At 32.3% G+C, this 19,342-nt stretch overlaps 2 protein-coding genes across 3 annotated transcripts in view; one reads left to right on the top strand and one right to left on the bottom strand.

Moving 5' to 3' along the window:
* Ac3 (Adenylate cyclase 3) overlaps positions 1-19,342 on the bottom strand; it is a 146,959-nt gene that overhangs the window by 57,527 nt on the left and 70,090 nt on the right. The window lies entirely within an intron of this gene.
* On the top strand, positions 14,355-18,783 carry LOC143192657 (uncharacterized). Of its 2 annotated transcripts, XM_076398133.1 has the most exons (5): positions 14,355-14,720; positions 15,005-15,275; positions 15,333-15,500; positions 15,603-18,369; positions 18,600-18,783. In XM_076398133.1, exons 1-4 carry the CDS (start codon positions 14,469-14,471, stop codon positions 16,466-16,468), a joined length of 1,557 nt encoding a protein of 518 aa, XP_076254248.1. In that variant the 5' UTR covers positions 14,355-14,468; the 3' UTR covers positions 16,469-18,369; positions 18,600-18,783. The 2 variants fall into 2 exon arrangements, with proteins under 2 accessions (XP_076254248.1, XP_076254247.1); XM_076398132.1 differs by having other exon boundaries at positions 15,005-15,500.

Raw genomic sequence — 19,342 nt, 5'->3', positions numbered from 1 at the left:
CCATCATGATATGAATATTTTGTTCATATAAAAACATTTTAAGCTTCCTGCTATTTCGGCTATTTTGTATTTGCTGTAGCGGCTATCAGCCATTAAGCTAGCTTGGTAACGACCACGGTGAATAAATTCATCATTGTACTGCCATTACGTATTGAAATTAACAATACAAATCACTTAATAGTTATTAAATGTTTAATTTAATTTTTTTAAGTGCGTCATATTTTGCTTGCTCTTTTTACCGTTCCGAAAATAACAAAAGAAAATTTCCAGAAGGTAGAGTCTTGCTTATTAAAAATTAATTTTAAATTTCACGTTTTAAATCACGTTCTCACCCTACAATGGTTAAGACTAGGTTTACACTTTTTATAACCGGAACTTTTATGACACCAACAGTATGTTTTCTTTTACAACACAGCATTCTGAAAGGTACGTCTGCACTCCGTAGTGGTTTGAACAGAACTGAGGTACATCAAGTGAATTGGTTTTTATATTGAAGAGTTAGCCTGTATTTTTTGTAATTTAATTTCAGTACTTCTTCAAAATAAATTTAAAATGTACTGCTGGTTTACTACGTCCATTAAAATTTTCTATAATCTGTGAAAGAAAAATATATAGAAACAATCGAAATAGAAAGAGTTATCATATGCTTTTTTATCTAAACATCACTATGCAAATATAGCAACAAAAAAAATAACGTCAATAATAAACCACGTTGAAATGGTCCTAAATTTTATTATATTATATTGTGGTAAAAATTTAATTTACTTTAAATTAGCACTCACTAACGTTAATATAAGTGACTGAAGTTATCGTAATTTATTTTAAAAGTTTGGTAACCTGTATTTTAATGTCGAAGGTGAACATGTAAGAAACCAAAGTTTGTACTAAGGAAAAAAGTTACGGATTCAAACGAACCAAAACCAAAATCGATCGCAAAGAATGACAATGACAATAACACGGAGAACTTCGTTCCCCCTTAGAATCAATTTATATTGAGTTACATTATTAGCAGTTTTTTTGTTATTAAGTATCAAATGTTGCCAAATTCACTATGTACTTATTTTTTATAATATCATATGCATGTCGGAGATGGTGTTACATGGGCAAAAGATATGAGAAAAAAAATTTTCATACGTATTTTAGTATATCTAATTAAAAAATTGTTTATGTGTTTAGTGTGATCATTCATTGGAATATTAAATACAAAATACAAAAATGTGTTCATATGTAAATACTTTTTAAACCTTTCCAGCCTCAGCTACATAAAGATGACGAAACTAAAATTACTAGCTTTCTGGATTTGCCATTTAAAATGGTCTTACCGCACGAGAAATTAATGGTCAAAAAAGTTAAACAAACTAAAATGGGAGTACTAGTATTAAAAAAGCTCCTGGTTATGACTTAATTGCTAGTAAAATTTTAAAAGAACTATCAGAAAAGGGTACGATACTATTAACAATTATATTTAATGCTATGCTACGAATTAATTACTTCCCTAGCATCTGGAAAGTAGCTCAAATACTAATGATTCTTAAACCAGCAAAAAATACCAGAAGATGTGACCTCCTACCGGCCTATAAGCTTATTACCGATAATCTCGAAAGTTTTCGAAAAATTATACATAAAAAAAACTAAACTATATAATAGAAAAAAGAAAAATTATTCCAGAACATCAGTTTGGCTTTCGCAATAAGCATGGGACTATAAAACAAGTGCACAGACTTGTGAACAAAATAAACACTGACCTAAATGCCAAAAGAAATTATTCGGCTGCTTTTTTAGATATATCTCAGGCTTTTGACAACGTATGGCATACGGGCTTGCAGGTTAAACTAAAGAAACTTCACCCTCATCCGGACTATCAGTTACTAAAATCGTATCTCACTGATAGACATTTTATTGTAAATCAAGGCGATGAACATACCGAATTAAATCCCATATATTCAGGAGTTCCGCAAGGTAGTGTACTTAGGTCCAGTACTGTATCTTCTGTATACGGCTGATCTGCCCACCACAAAAGTAAGTACTGTGGCAGCAGTACGCATATGCAGACGATACAGCAATCTTAGCATCCCATGAAGATCCAGTCACAGCATCAATAAACCTACAAACCCACCTGAATCAAATACAATTATGGTTATTAAAGTCATTGAAACAAAATCCACTCATATAACGTTAACCCTGCGTAGAAGAACATGTTCACCAGTGAATATCAATCATCGTCAACTCCCCCAAGCAGAGCAAGTTAAATATTTTGGTATGCACTTAGATCGACGCCTAACCTGGAAGAAGCACATACTCTCTAAACGAAAACAACTTCGACTGAAATTATATCAAATATATTGGCTCATCGGATGCAAATCAAAGTTATCATTAGATAAAAACCTTATTTGATCATATGGAATCCAACTATGGGGTACCGCTAGAAAATCTAATATATCCATCATTCAACCGTTCCAAAATAAAGTGTTGCGTGCCATTGTTGATGCTCCGTACTATATTTCAAATAAAGTGATACAACACAATATTCCTCCAGAATCTATAACTAGTGTAATTCAACGTGTTTGTGTAAAGTATTTCGAAAGTGTCAGTGCATCAGAATGTACTCGATAATCAGCTAAATATGCGTGATAGTCCACCACCTGATCTGATTACTGCACATATGTAGACTTTAGAATAAGCTTTATACAAATTAATTAAGATAATATTTTATACAGAAGATCTCTTAATGAAGTGATTTTTATAGACATAAGAAATAATGAATGCCTATAGGGCAGATTGTGGAATCACAAAAAGCGTAAAAAACCTATGGAAGTCCTTAATATATTCTCAAACCTTATAGTGCACAATATTTCTACTTTTTCCATCGGGAAGAAAAAAAAATGACGTCTTCTATGCCTAGAAAGTCTTCTAGTCTAATTATCACTTTCAATCAATCGGGCGCTTTATATTTAAACCATTCCAGATTTTTTTTCGGTTCATTTGGGTATTAATTCATGTTAATCTGTCACTTAATAGTTTTATTTACTTTAAAAAACGTGAAAATGGATAAACCGAAGCCAATTTAAAATAAAACGTCTAATTCTCAATGATTTGTCAAGGGCCTTCTCTGTCACTCTCTTCATATTATGAAATTTAGATATAAAAAAAACTTTTCCGTAATCTTGTTTTAGTGCTCAAGGTTTGTACAAACTTTGTTTTCCTGAAAATAACAAACAACGAAAAAAGTATTATCCAATTTGGCACAGTGGTTCTGAACTTACGCGCGTACATACATTCCGGTGATTCATTTTTATTTATATAGATATATTGATATTATAGAAACGTAAACCAGTTATCTTAAAAACAAAATCTATTTACGATGACTTTTTTTGCATGAAAAGTTAGCAAAAAAGTGGATGGCTCTGCGACTTAATGAGTAATGCGATTATGAAAAGTATATATTTCGTCATGGGCTAATCCAGAAGAATTGTAAAAGTGGACACCAAAGTGAAATATGGTCACAAAGACTTGCTGTTATGCGATGGAAAATTCAAATAGGCTGAATCAATACCAGCAATAATTTCTAAGTCCGCACAATCTTCATAACTCTAGACAAGAACACTCAAATACTCAAGTCAAGAAAGAGCACAATTGGTACCAGTTGACAGTACCAAAATTGGCACTTGATTGTCACTTGACACTTGACACCCGTTTTTTATATATAAAGTACTTTTAACTCTGTCAGCTTTTTTTTATTTACTTTTGAGGTGAAACAACGATCAAAATACATCCAAGCACCTAATATAATCAATAGATATGACAGTCTCGGAAAGAACATAACATATACAAACGACAAATATACCAAAATTTTCCTTTTTTTATTATCATTACAAACTTAGTAAAAGTTGCATCGATAAGATTTCCATATCTTTTAAATTTGAGAGAGTCCCACTTTATCTCTCATTTGCCCCATTCTAATGGAACCATCAAAATAATTAAAAGAACGTATGCATCACTGCCACGGCATTTCATTTAGTTACATTCCCACAATAGTAAATACTATAATTCCACGTAGTACCACCATAATCTAAATAAAAACAAAAAACTAACATATGCTGCGAACCTCGTATTTTGGCTCGGAAACGAATTATGGTCCAAAAATTTGCTAAAAGAACCGACTTCAAAAAAGGAGGAGGTTGTACCTTCGACTGTATATTCCTTTTATGTATATTCACCGATTTTTCCGTCAATTTTGGACTGACTATTTATGACTAAATTTATTTTTTAATTCGAAAAAGTGGACTTCGCGAAATCGAGGGAAATCCCCAAATTTCGAAGGCACATATAATGTTTTCACATATATTCTTATTTAAAAGAATCACACATTTGTGTATAATGTTGTTGCTAAGCTGATGTTAGGTGTTTGAGGATATTTCTTTAAATATTATGACCGAGCCCAAACAATACTAAAATAATATAATTTTCTATCAAATACACAAAATTAATTTACGAACAAAACAAATCTAATTTGTTGCTCGTACCGAATTTAAACTGATCAATTCTTAGTATTTAAAATAATATTATAAATAGATAAATAGATTTAGGTAGATATTAAGCTAAATTGTGTATATATAGTAGAGTATAAAATACGTATAGTAAATAGATTCAATAAGGTTTTTGTTTATTTTTGTTTAGTTATTACAACGATTATTATGTACATATCTTATTTTTAAGTTTTGTTTTGTGTTAAAAATATAAGTTTGAATGTTTTTTACTTTTTAGAGATCCTCTTTTTTATTTTTTGAAATCAGTTCAATTTTTTAAATATTTTATTATAGAAATTAGTATTAAACTCTTGTTTTGTAATATTTTAGAGGTCTACAAAGTTAATCAATAAAAATAAATTAAAGTAAAATCACAATATCAAATAAAAAATGTAATAAAACATATTTTTTATAATACCATAAAACACATCTAATGAGACGCCCGTGTTATTATAGGGAAGTTGCATTAAAGACTTTCATCCCTGCACTATGAGACCCTGCAACCAAAATGGTTATTTAGCAAGTATAATGAAATTTTGTCTGGTCGTTGTTATTCATGCATTTTCATTGATCGTTTATTAGGCTGGGTAAATGTTAGTACAGAAAGTCTACAGGCCTTTGAGCAAAATCAATTAACGTTATATTATAACAGGATGTACAGTATTTATTTAATAATAATTTTAATTCAATCTATTACGGTTAGTATACGAGGGTAAGGTGAGAAGATCTCGAACAGGCACAAAAATGGTGTTCCAATCAACAAAATATCTCTTATCTACCTGGGTGCACGTGTAATTAGTTCTCGTAACAAGTCATTTGTAGGATAGAATTTAATCTCAATTCATTGAATGATGCCGCACTTGTTGAATTTCGATTAAACCAAATGCGCAAAAGAATTTTACAGAAACCTTTAGACCTCTTCGATAGTTCCACTTCTATACTGCAAATCAAAACAGCAGCAGCAGAAGCAATGATTAGATAACAATAGATCAGCGTTAAAGAAAGCAAGAAAGTTGATTGTATCTATCCGAAATTTCATGGCCAGTGTGTTCTAGGATGCGAATGGTGTCCTGTTAATGAATTACCTTGATAAAGATAGAACAATTACAGACTAATATTATTACAATAACCCACTGTAAAACACTGTACACAAAGATACGTAGGAGATGAGAAAATTGGGATTTGGAGTACTATTAGCTCGGCTATCTACCCTAGTCCCCGGACTTGGTGTCTTTCGACTACCATTTGTAACCTATACTTGAATAAGCTTGTGTCTGGGAAATGCTTTCGATCCATCGAAGAAGTTGTTGGCTCGTATATAAATATTTTCGCAGAATTTTAGACCCTCACTTCGGGGAAAGAATATTAATGTTAGGGAAACACAAGGTCGAGGGAAATTATAAATCACAGTTTTTAATTGAGGCCGACTTGCCACGTTTTTATTTATTTTTGTCTCATTATATGTTGGCTGGACATCCTACTAATCATGCCATTCCAACCACAGTTATCAAATACATAAATTAAAATAAATAAACATGCTCATTATAATATTCATTATAATATGACGCTTCAAAAAATCACTTCATTAATATACAAACCTTAAATGATACTCGAAAAGGGATATGTCTCCTAGTACAATCTTAATTTACAAATTAATTTATTACTACTGTTCTGTTTAATAGTGTGTTCTGCTTTAATACACAAGCAAGACGAGTACGGTATTAAAATAAAGCTAAACTATTTAAGCTAAAACTAAAAATACACTTATATATTAAAAAAGTTCATGTGGTTTGGTTCGCTTCATTGTTCTGATTTCCTGTATGTTGTCCAGTAGCTGTATTACTTCTATAGTTACTGCTGTAACAACCTTATTTCATGTTTTAGAACGAAATCTTGGATCACTTCTTATATCCATTCGATTTCGAGGCCCTTCGTTGGTTACGTAGCGATAACCATTGGTAAATTAATCGTAGAACTTTATTTTGGACGTATTGGATTACTACTACTACTTACTTGATTTGAGATTTTAGTGCAACCCTATATTTGCACCCCATAGATGCATATTGACTATATGATTGACTAATAAACCAATCTCTTTGATTTTGGATCAAGTTGAGAGTATCTTCTGCCTAACAGTTGTTTGATTTGAGTCTATTTTGCTTTTTGTATAACATGATGTTTCCTATTTTACCTACCATCGATATATATGCCGAGGCATTTAGCTGATAATGAAAATATCAGTTCAGAATAATTGTTTAAAATTATTTGAGAAAGGACAGATTAAAAAATTCTATCTATATTTCTTCCACCTGAAGGGCTCTCTTTACACAATTAAGTATATTGTTCTCTTGAATTAAAATAATTTTGATTTGATTCGACGTAACAACGTAACAATAAAAGTGTGCAATCACTAACATACAACACTTTTAAATATGGTTTACACAACATTTAATATACAAAACTCCATGATACATAAATGTACTATTTGTAGTCACTAATTCCATTTTCATTAACATATTCCCGAATTTATGTTTACAAATATAAAAAATTTATTTTCAGTCGGAAACTGAGTATAATATAAAAATAGGCAAATTTTAAATTCATAATGTTCTTGATCATTTAAATTAATAACATATAAGCCAAAAGGTCAACAACCTAAGCAATACTCCCAAATAAACTGTAAATCTATATTTATATTTTAACAAAGCTATTAGAACTCTAAATCAAGACAATATAACGGCAATTCATCAATCATATCATAAAAACCAACAATTCAATATAACTTTATGAAAGCCCTATAATACTCTTGGAATGATGACGCTAGCGGTATATTAAATTAATTACAACATACCTGAAGTAAAATCGAGAAATGTTCGTGAAATCATGAAATGTAGTTAATTTTATATAAATTTTCCACGTATATATGTGAATTTTTTTAATTAACGACTGCAGGTATGAACTGAACTACTGAATAGTTAGTGATCTGTTCAGAAAACATCAGACCTTACCCAGCTTCATAGGCATTCATAAAGATATTTTGTTTTACTATAACAGATTATTTTAAAAGCAGATTAAAAAACATAATGGTTAGGATAAGGAAGTACATAGACAGGTAATTACATAACGGGTCAATTAAAAATTGACGGTCCACTAACGCTATGTAATAGTCGGTGTTGATGGTCCTTCCTTTTCCAAGGTAGTCAATAAAAATTATTCCATTCGCATCCCAAAATACAAAAGCCATAACCTTGCCAGCCGACTGTTGCGTTTTCCCACGCTTTGGAGCGGGTTAATTGTGTGCAGTCCTCTCGGATGACTGTCGATCGGAGTTCGGAGTGAAACGATGGAGCCATGTTTCATCCATTGTCACATATCGACGCAAAAACTAGGACTGAATCATCAACTCATCATTCTTTTTGACCAACAGTGAGCTCAGGCGGAATCCACTTTCTCATAGCCAAATATTCGTCAATAATATGACGTATACGTTCAGTAGATATCTTTAGAGTGTTTGCTATTTCATTCAATTTCAATTTACAGTCATTCAGAATCATTTTGTGGAATTTTTTAATGTTTTATATATAACAACCTCTTTTGGGCGTCGACTGCATTCACCGCCTTCGGTGCTCCTTTCACCATGTCTAAACTAAGCATATCAATCTTTGACGGTTGATTTTCTTGGGGCAGTGTCCGGAAACTCGGCATTAGGCCAAGTTTTTGTTTCAACTGTATTTTTTCTCTTCAAAAAGCAATATTTTATCAATACGCGAAATTCTTTATTATCCATTTTGTTCACAATAACAAAAGTTGCTTCTCTCGAAATGCTATAATTCGCAAACTAATGATCCGATAGCTGTTAAAATTATAAATTTTTTGAGAGTTAGGCCTAACTAAAAACATATGGATTTAATAGTAATAGCTCCATCTATGTGTCCGGGGAGTTTCCAATTGACCTGTTAGTAACAGCGTTAAAGCAAGTGGAAATTACGTCCCTTGATTCGATAACTGTAAATTCCGATTCAACATGAAAAATAATACAACATGCAGCGGAAAAAGAAATTTCAGTTTTTTTCAATGCGAATTTAGTCATATATATTTCAAGCACTTATCAAAGAGTTATGATTCACTTTCATTATTTGAAGACCTTCTACTATAATTTGGTAAAACGATAGTTATGTGCGAAACATCAAGTGACTACCAAAATACTCTTTTAAACTGTATATCATTGAGAGAATATTCGAGTGGTAATGGAAGATAACAACTTTCCTATCGATTCAATTCTGACAGTTAGTTTTTCATCACATTTTTCGATTGCATTAGTTGTTGAGAGCAGACAGTCGAATTAACGATTTTTTGTCAAGTTTCCATCAGCTCATGATAAGCAGTTACGTCTCATTCACTTAATCTTGGACCGCATCACCTACCTTGACGGCAATACGGTTATTGCAACCAGTTGTGAACTTTCTGTGAAACGGGGCTTCAACCACCATTTTTTTGCAGATTATTGTCATACGTGATCCAGCTCTCATCGCCCGTTTCCATTTGATGCAAAAATGATTCGATTCTGCTCGGTTTCAGTAATTACGTTCTTATTGAAATCTATTCATTTTTATTACAAACTAGAAGTAACGAACTTCTTTTGAGCATTATGTAAATGATTAAGTTAATGTATGGTCAATATTTAATTCCGTAGCGATACAGGGAGATTAAATATAGCTAAGATATCGATGTAGAATCTGGTGACTTGATGTGAAAAGTAACGTATCATATTGTAGTAGTTTCGTTTATATTATAGTATTATTAGGCCGGCAGTATCGTTTTGTAGTCAATTCAGTAATCCGCTGTTTTCGTAAACAACGTAAGTAATGTAAATATTAAATCGTTTTGTTTTGTTAAAAATACTTTTTAGTTCTACCTTATATAGAAAAATATATTACAGTATACGGAACATTTAATAATAAGAGACTTAGTAATACTACCTGAAACCGACCACATGTTGCTGTCATTCAATCTACCAAAATTGAAACGAAAACAAAAGACAATGCAAACGTTTCTAAGATAAGGAAATCCTCAAAACTTCACGATGGTAAATATCATAATTACAATCTCATTGAAGCTATGCTTTTGAGGCATCTCCTAAAAAGTGTTATTGCTCACCCCTCTTATCTTCTATGCATGTCTAAGATTGTCTCTCTTCCCAATTCAGCGGAAAGTAGCCCTAGTAACAATGATACTGAAACAAGACTGGACTGGTACTGGAAATAATCATACTAAGTAGGATGCAAGAACGTCTAGCAGCAGAGATAATACCAACTTACTAATTTGGCTTTAGAGAGGACCGCGGTATTACTGAGCAAGTGCATTTCTAGATGGTCGTTATTAGTTGAGCGCTGTAAAACAAACAATATCGTTGCGCAACTTTTCTTGGGATTAGTGAAGCTTTCGACAAGGTAGTATATAGAATAATGGGCTACTCTATAAAAAAAAATTTTAAAAAGTTACCACACTCCCGTTACTTTCTTCCATTATTCAAATCTTATCTAGAAAAAATATGCTACGAAGTAAAATATAATTCTGACACATTTCAAATGCACGAAATTAAATCATAAATGATACAAGGCAGCATACTGTGTCCAGTTATATATCTAATGTTAACAACAGATATACCCATTCATGCTTATACCACTACAGCAACGTATGCAGGTCAAACCGCAATCCTTTCAAGACATAAGAATCACGGGCCCATTACATCTGATTCACGGGCTCACTATATCTGATTCTGATCGAAGCATGGCTCGAGCATTGCCGTATAGAGATTAGAGCAAAGATATAGATAAGTCGGTATAAGTTACCTTCACACTCAGAAGAAAAACCTGCCCCCCTGTGAAACTTTTTAATACGGAGATTGCACAATCAGATGATGCGAAATACTTAGGTATGCATCTTAACCAACCATTCACTTGGAGCAAACACATGTGGGCCAAAGAAAAAAAACTGGACTGCAGGTTCCGGAGCATGTGTTGGCTCATTGGATGCACAGTTATTAAACGAAAAATCTAAAAAATATTCCATCCATAAAAGCTAGCTATAAAGCCGTACTGAAGTAACATTAAAATAATAGAACGATTTCAAAATAAAACAATGAGAACTATGTTCAATATTCCATCGGTCATAAACAAACAATATGTGTACCTAGATTTAAATCTGCGAACTGAGAAAGAAGAAATTGAGTACAACAAGAACCATCAAGGCAGACTAGACCAACACATTAACCAGTTAACTGCTAAATTGCAGGAAGTGGACAATCTAAGATACTCACGTCTCAAGAGAAACATTATTAGTGCACAACTCAGCTAATTCGACAGCATATTAAATTATTGTTTCATGAAAACTATTTCAAAAAAAGTTTATCCACTTTCCTAAATAATTAGTAATTAATAATAATATTTTATTACGCTAGATTTCTTAGATTTTCCATGGGGAATGGGGTCATTTAATATTTATATATAACATTCAGCTTTATCAACATTTTTTATTATTTACATCTTACATTAGTTAAAGACAAGAATACACTTATACACTAAACAATTTCTTGTGATTTGTGGTTCGCTTCAATCTTTTGATTTCCTGCGTATTGTGCAGTAGCTCTATTGCTTCCACATTGTTATGATTTAGCAATGTTATTTCATGTTTTAATGCGAAATCTTAGATCGCTTCGTGTATCAATTTCATTTCGAAGTCATCGTACAGCTCTTCGTTGATTACGTATCGATAAGCATTGGTAATTAATCTTAGATCATTGTTTTGGGTACGTTGGATTACTAATTGGTTTTATATCCTGGTGCAACCCCATATTTGTACCCCATAGGTCCAAATTGTCCAAACATAATTTTTTTAATGAGATTGCATCGTTTCATTAACACCTTATGCACTTCATATGCATTTTTTTTTCATTTTACAACTCATACAATTTTGGATCAGTGTAAATCCATCATACCTTCGTATTTGAAAACAATTATGACAATTCGAAAATATTTGGAGTAGTTTTCTAAGCTGTGTATGATATATAACAACTATGAATATACAAACAACTAGCTTAATTAACTAAAATGAAACACAATATTAGTGTAATCCAGTGTAATATTGAATATTCAAGGCAAATCTATATTTACAATGTAGATTTAGGGAATTTCAATGAAATTATAGAGGTTTCGGTCAACATCCAATTAGGCATAAATTCTAAATTAATTTTTGTTTAAATAAAAAATAAAGCTTGTTAGCAATCTTTGAAAAAACAATATTTTTATACTCTTGTCAAATATTGATTAAAATGTTAGAACTTAATTTCGACAAATATAAACTCGCAAATTTCCTAAATTCGCTGTTAAACTTTTGTAATTCGCATTCCTTTTTAGTCGTTTAGAACAGACACATTGTTTTCAAGTTATCAGAAAATAAATTGCCTTGAAGCTTCAAAGTCAAGAAAGCTTAATTTCCAACTGAAACTTACTGAATTCGAAAATTATTTGAATTAGTCTTAGGGGAAATATATATTACGTTTATTATATTATTATAAGGCTTTATCAGAACAACTTGTTCATATATAGTTAGCAGTCATGTCTAATTACAGGGCGTATAAATAAATTTTCAGATTCTTTTTTATAAACTACAACTTTTCTCCATATTACGTATACTTCTTCCTCTAATTGAGCAGGCTGTAAGTCAACCATATATTAAAACTTACCTCCCCTCGTGAATTTTAAAGAATTTTGCAAAATATGAATTAAATTCTTGCAAATGTATCAATTCCTGTATATCAGTATCTAACAATTTTCTTGAGTGAATATTCAACTCAGTGTTCTTCATTGAGCTTTGGCCTTCCACTACATTATTTGCCTTCCATGCTAAAATTATCATCTCGAGGCCTTTGAAACCGACAACTTCTTTTACTTAAGCATTACTATGGCTTAAAAATTGATGTATAGTCCTTTCAATAAAGCGGCCAATGTAAAATTAATTTTAAACTCGGAGCGGATATATCCTTCTCATTTTATCCCAGTTAATAAAAGACTGAATGCTGTCTGATGCGTCGGAACATGTAACCAAATCAATCTATAAAATTTTGGTCTGGTCGGTCGGCTAAGTTGTCAAATGTCTAAACAATTCTTAAAAATGTTAGTGTTACTAATTAGAGGTTATAAACCGTCAAACGTTGTAACTCGGAAAATTGTACGTTTCTTTATTACTGCCATTTTTTGTCAGACGTAATATACTTATTAGTAACCATAATAGTATAAACAGAAAGAATCTTACTAGTTCAAAAAGAATAAATTAACTTAAAACCTATTCTATTTGCTTATGAAACATTCCATATTGTAAGGTTGGCCTCACAGAAAACTACTCGGCATCACGAATATTATTAAACAAACACAAAAGTATGAACAGCATTACTCATCGGTATACCGCAAGCTATTAACTAGGTGTGGCACAATAAAACATTACTTAGACAAAATGTTACAAAATGTACTCACATTTGGTATACACGAGGTGATGAATAGAAATGTGGATATCTACTAAGGACCTCACCTACACCCAATATTTTAACACATAAGCACTTCATACAGAAGTAATAGGATTAATGATGAAACCAAACATTATTGTCAAACAAAAAATATTTTCTTAACAGAATAATTATATTTTTATTATGTAAAAAAGTCATATTATCGTTTTAACATGAAAATATATAATTAAAATTAATATTAATTAATGGACATTTTACGAAACGCATTTGCAAGAGCATTGTTTCACATTAAAACGGCATTCATTCAGAAATGTTGGAACAAAACCATCCGTCATTTCGTAATTTTCAATTATTTTAAAAAACATTCCTTCTCACCTTTTTGGCAACCGAGTGACACCGTATCGAAATAACGATGTTAATTTGGCAACGATCCAATCATCGATTTCCATTTTCGCACTTTTTCCACACTTTCGGAAATCGAATACCATGTAACAATGTAACTTCGTTATCAAAGATCCTTAGATAAACTACTCGATCCTAAATATTTTTAACTAAAAAATTGAACCGATTTTAAAAAATAAAATATGTACATACTAATCGTTGTAATCTTATATATAAAAATGAATCGCAAAATATGTTCCTAAGCGCATAACTCAACAACGCCTGGACCAATTTGGCCAAATCTTTTTTTAAAATGTTCGTTGAAGTTCAGGGATGGTTTTTACGGCGAGAAAAATTAGAATTATTGCTGGAAAAACCCTAAAAATAGCCCTTTTTGTTTGAATTTGTTTCGTGTATCAGTTGACAATTCATCTGTCATCTGTCAAAAGTCATCTGTAACAGACAACTTTTTTTTTTAAATTTGATATGACTTGAACTCAAATCCTTTTAAACCGTACGAATTGTTTTATTTATTTAAAATTTTTTATTTGTTTAAAATTTAATTCAAATTTTAAATAAATAAAACAATTCGTACGGCTTAAAAGGATTTGAGTTCAAGTCATATCAAATTTAAAAAAAAAAGTTGTCTGTTACAGATGACTTTTGACAGATGACAGATGAATTGTCAAGTGATACACGAAACAAATTCGTATATCGTGTTTTGTGCAGAGTGTTTAGTTAGTTAGTGTTTGTTTAGTTCGTGATTAGTGAAAAAATAATTTATATTTGATATGCCTCCTATAAGACGAAGCAATTTAGGTAGAAGAACCAGAAATGCTATAAACCAAGCTAATTACCGATCTAATCGTACTGCACAAGAACGTGACGACGGAAATGAACGTGAAAGAATTCGGATATCACAAACGCGTGAAGCGCGAGCGCGACATTCAACTAATAATCGCGCAAGTTTGAATCCAGCTGCTTTCAGTTACGATGTGTCAATTGACTACAGTAACTACCAATGTGTTGTTATTGGTTCTATGAACTTGGTTTGCTCACACTGTAAGGCATTAAAATACAAAAACGAAGCCAATGGATTGTGTTGCGCAAATGGTAAAGTGAAATTGATACAATTGGATCCACCACCAGAACCATTGTACTCATTGGTTTCAGGAATAGGAACAGATTCTATACACTTTTTGACACATATTCAACAATATAACAATTGCTTTCAAATGACTTCATTTGGGGCAACAAATGCAGTTCGGGAAAATTTTATGCCAACTTTCAAGGTATGTATTATAGCAGTTACTCATAATTATTTTAGCGAACAAAATTTTCTGTCACCAAAGTTAAGATGTGTTACTAATCTTCAATTTCTTAATCATTACGAAATATATCACTTAGTCATCATATTATATGGTGATTCAGTTTCAGTGACACTTTTATTATATTTTATATTTGATAGATATTAGTTAAAACTAAATATATACTTTTTAAGATCAAATATTATTTAAGTTTGATCATTGACAATCCATTAATTTATACCACACCATAATATTTTTTTTATTTACAGATACAAGGGCAAATATATCACAGAGCAGGTTCACTGTTACCAGTGTCAGATAGCGACAACAAATTCCTGCAAATTTATTTTATGGGCAATTCACCACAAGAAATTGATCTGCGTTGTGCACATAACAATTTAGTAAAAAGGTCTATTGTAGAACAATTACAAACTTTATTTCATCAACACAATCAATTGATTATATTGTTTAAAACTGCCCTGGATCTGATGCCATCCGATAATCACAAAATTGTAATCAGAGCTGATAAAACACCTGCAGGTCAACATACAAGACGTTTTAATGCACCAACTATTGATGAAGTTGCTATCGTTGTAGTTGGAGAAAACTTGGAATCCCGTGATATTGTTTTACATCGTCGGAATTTTCAATTACAACCTATAAAGGAAACACACCGCTCATATGATGCACTGCAATATCCCATTATATTTTGGCAAGGTGAAGATGGCTACGATTTATCAATAAAAATGATAAATCCCATTACAGGTAACTAAAATATTAGTTTAGCTATGGCGATAATATCTCAGTCACTATATTATGTATTTTAATTTTATATTTGAATGTTATTAAAACAAAATCTGTTTACAGGTTCTGAAACCAACAAAAAAGTCAGTTCAATGAACTATTATTCATACCGCCTAATGATTCGGGAAAATGCAGATAATCACATATTGAAATGTCGGCGATTATATCACAAATATGTTGATGACATGTATGTTAAAATTGAAACGGAGAGATTAACATTCATCAGGTTGAATCAAACCAAACTCCGATCTGAAGAGTATATTCACCTTCGAGATGCGATTAATACTGATGGAAATGCACAGAATGTCGGTCGGATGACTATTCTTCCAGCAACATACATCGGAAGCCCTCGGCATATGCACGAATATGCTCAAGATGCCATGTCGTATGTTCGTCATTATGGTACAGCAGATTTGTTCATCACATTTACATGCAATCCGCAATGGATACAAATTAAGCAGGAGTTATTACCTGGGAAATCATCCATTGATCGTCATGATATTACAGCCAGAGTCTTTAGACAAAAGTTGAAATCTTTAATGAATTTCATCGTAAAACATAATGTGTTTGGTGAGATACGCTGCTGGATGTATTCTGTGGAGTGGCAGAAACGAGGATTGCCACATGCACACATTTTGGTTTGGTTGGTTGAAAAGATAAGGCCAAATGAAGTTGATGCAGTGATATCAGCTGAAATCCCTAATGTACAAGTAGATCCTGGATTGCATGAGGTAGTTATCAAAAACATGATACATGGTCCCTGTGGAACTCTTAATCAAAATTCACCGTGTATGATGGATGGTAAATGTTCAAAACGATATCCGCGGACATTAATATCGGAAACAATTACTGGTAATGACGGTTATCCATTGTATCGTCGCAGATCGACAGCAGACAATGGAAAATCAACAATTGTCAAATTAAATTAACAAGATATTGAAATAGATAATCGTTGGATTGTTCCATATTCACCCATTTTATCAAAGACATTCAAAGCACACATCAACGTTGAATCTTGCCATTCAGTGAAATCGATTAAATACATTTGCAAATATGTAACCAAAGGGAGTGATATGGCTGTGATTGGAATTGGTGCAGAGAATTCTAATGATGAAGTTACCCAATACCAAATGGGCCGCTATGTCAGTAGTAATGAAGCAGTTTGGCGAATATTTTCTTTTCCTATTCATGAGAGACACCCTTCTGTTGTTCACTTAGCTGTGCATTTAGAAAATGGACAAAGAGTGTATTTTACAGCACAGAACGCAGTACAAAGAGCTGCTCAGCCACCATCTACTACATTAACCAGTTTTTTTGAGACATGCCAAAACGATGATTTCGCACAAACATTGCTATATTCTGAAATGCCAAAATATTATACCTGGAATCAATCCTCAAGGAGATTTATACGACGGAAACAAGGAAAACCAGTTCCAGGATATACAGATGTATATTCCACCGATGCGATTGGCCGGATTTATTCAGTACATCCAAGCAATGATGAATGTTTTTATTTACGACTGCTATTAGTCAATGTACGTGGCCCAACATCATTCCAACAGTTACGAACTGTTGATGGTGAATTGTGTGGATCCTACAGAGAAGCCTGTCAACGTTTGCAATTGCTTGAAAATGACGCTCATTGGGATCAAACTCTCAATGATGCTGTAATATCATCACACACTCATCAAATACGAACATTGTTTTCTATAATCATATCTACATGCTTCCCATCAAACCCAATTGATTTGTGGATGAAGTACAAAGATTATATGTGTGATGATATTTTGTATCAAATACGGAATAGAATGGGAAATCCAAATATACAAATCAGTGAAGAAATTTACAATGAAGCATTGATTTCAATTGAGGACATGTGCTTGATAATGTCAAACAAACTATTAATTCAATTAGGCCTGACAGCGCCCAATCGTCCAATGCATGACGCTTTTAACCAAGAGTTGCATCGAGAAAGACTGTATGATCTCAACGCTTTGAAAGAATAAATTCAAACAAATCTTCCACTGTTAAATGAACAACAGAAGTATGTATTTGAAACTCTTATGAAAGTAACAAATGATGAAACTGGAGGGATTTATTTCTTAGATGCACCTGGTGGTACAGGAAAAACTTTTTTTATTTCATTAATATTAGCAACAATTCGCTCACAAAATAAAATTGCACTTGCACTCGCTTCGTCGGGAATCGCAGCAACTTTGCTTGAAGGTGGTCGAACAGCCCATTCAGCACTAAAATTGCCATTAAATATGCAAAGCAATGAAACTCCAACCTGCAACGTTTCGAAGAACTCTGCAATGGCAAAGGTTTTGCAGCAATGTAAATTGATTGTTTGGGATGAATGCACGATGGCACATAAAAAATCTTTGGAGGCTTTAGACAGAACCTTAAAAGATCTACGTAGCAATAATAACCGATTTGGTGGTGCAATGATTTTATTAGCAGGAGATTTTCGTCAAACATTGCCAGTGATTCCACGATCAACGCCAGCTGATGAACTCAATGCATGTCTAAAGTCCTCCAATTTGTGGAAACATGTTAAAGTACTTCATTTAAGCAAGAATATGCGTGTCGAGTTGCAAAATGACCAATCTGGAAACATATTCTCTAAACAACTCATTGACATTGGTAATGGCAAATTTCCTATAGACATGTTGACGGCTTGCTTTTGCTATGACTATAAACAAGTCCCAGGGGCAATCATTAAGTGTTTGTGGTATTAATCTAGAAAACCCATGTTTCTCACATGGTCAATTGTATGTTGCCTGTTCCCGTGTTGGAAAACCATCAGATTTGTTTATCTATGCGCCAGGTAATCAAACAAAAAACATCGTATAAACCAAAGCAATATAATGATAATAATAATAATTATGATTCACATGATTAACAATAAAGCGATTACTTACTTTTCAATCCTTATATATGTTTTATTTAATTATTTTTTATTCACAACGCTCTATCACCAGGGTGATGGTTCTGTTCAGGAGAATTTTTTAAAATACGTAGGCACAAAAACTGCCACATTACAAATCTTTTTGACAGGACGAAGTCTGTCGGGTCAGCTAGTCTTATATATAAAAATGAATCGCAAAATATGTTCCTAAGCGCATAACTCAACAACGCCTGGACCAATTTGGCCAAATCTTTTTTTAAAATGTTCGTTGAAGTTCAGGGATGGTTTTTACGGCGAGAAAAATTAGAATTATTGCTGGAAAAACCCTAAAAATAGCCCTTTTTGTTTTAATTTGTTTCGTGTATCAGTTGACAATTCATCTGTCATCTGTCAAAAGTCATCTGTAACAGACAACTTTTTTTTTTTAAATTTGATATGACTTGAACTCAAATCCTTTTAATCCGTACGAATTGTTTTATTTATTTAAAATTTTTTATTTGTTTAAAATTTAATTCAAATTTTAAATAAATAAAACAATTCGTACGGCTTAAAAGGATTTGAGTTCAAGTCATATCAAATTTAAAAAAAAAAGTTGTCTGTTACAGATGACTTTTGACAGATGACAGATGAATTGTCAAGTGATACACGAAACAAATTCGTATATCGTGTTTTGTGCAGAGTGTTTAGTTAGTTAGTGTTTGTTTAGTTCGTGATTAGTGAAAAAATAATTTATATTTGATTCGCGTGAAGCGCGAGCGCGACATTCAACTAATAATCGCGCAAGTTTGAATCCAGCTGCTTTCAGTTACGATGTGTCAATTGACTACAGTAACTACCAATGTGTTGTTATTGGTTCTATGAACTTGGTTTGCTCACACTGTAAGGCATTAAA

Source organism: Rhynchophorus ferrugineus, unplaced genomic scaffold (genome assembly GCF_030347505.1).
Source record: "Rhynchophorus ferrugineus isolate W39M unplaced genomic scaffold, kcgeb_rfMv2 rfM3, whole genome shotgun sequence".
Classification (NCBI taxonomy): domain Eukaryota; kingdom Metazoa; phylum Arthropoda; class Insecta; order Coleoptera; family Curculionidae; genus Rhynchophorus; species Rhynchophorus ferrugineus.
Note: the sequence above shows the minus strand (reverse complement) of the source record. Positions and strands in the feature narration are given on the sequence as shown.

Coding starts and splice junctions, on each gene's coding strand:
- LOC143192657 (XM_076398132.1), top strand. CDS start 14,469: ATGAACTTGGTTTGCTCACACTGTAAGGCATTAAAATACAAAAACGAA. Junction 14,721..15,004: donor ATTTTATGCCAACTTTCAAG/GTATGTATTATA, acceptor TTTTATTTACAG/ATACAAGGGCAAATATATCA. Junction 15,501..15,602: donor AATGATAAATCCCATTACAG/GTAACTAAAATA, acceptor ATCTGTTTACAG/GTTCTGAAACCAACAAAAAA.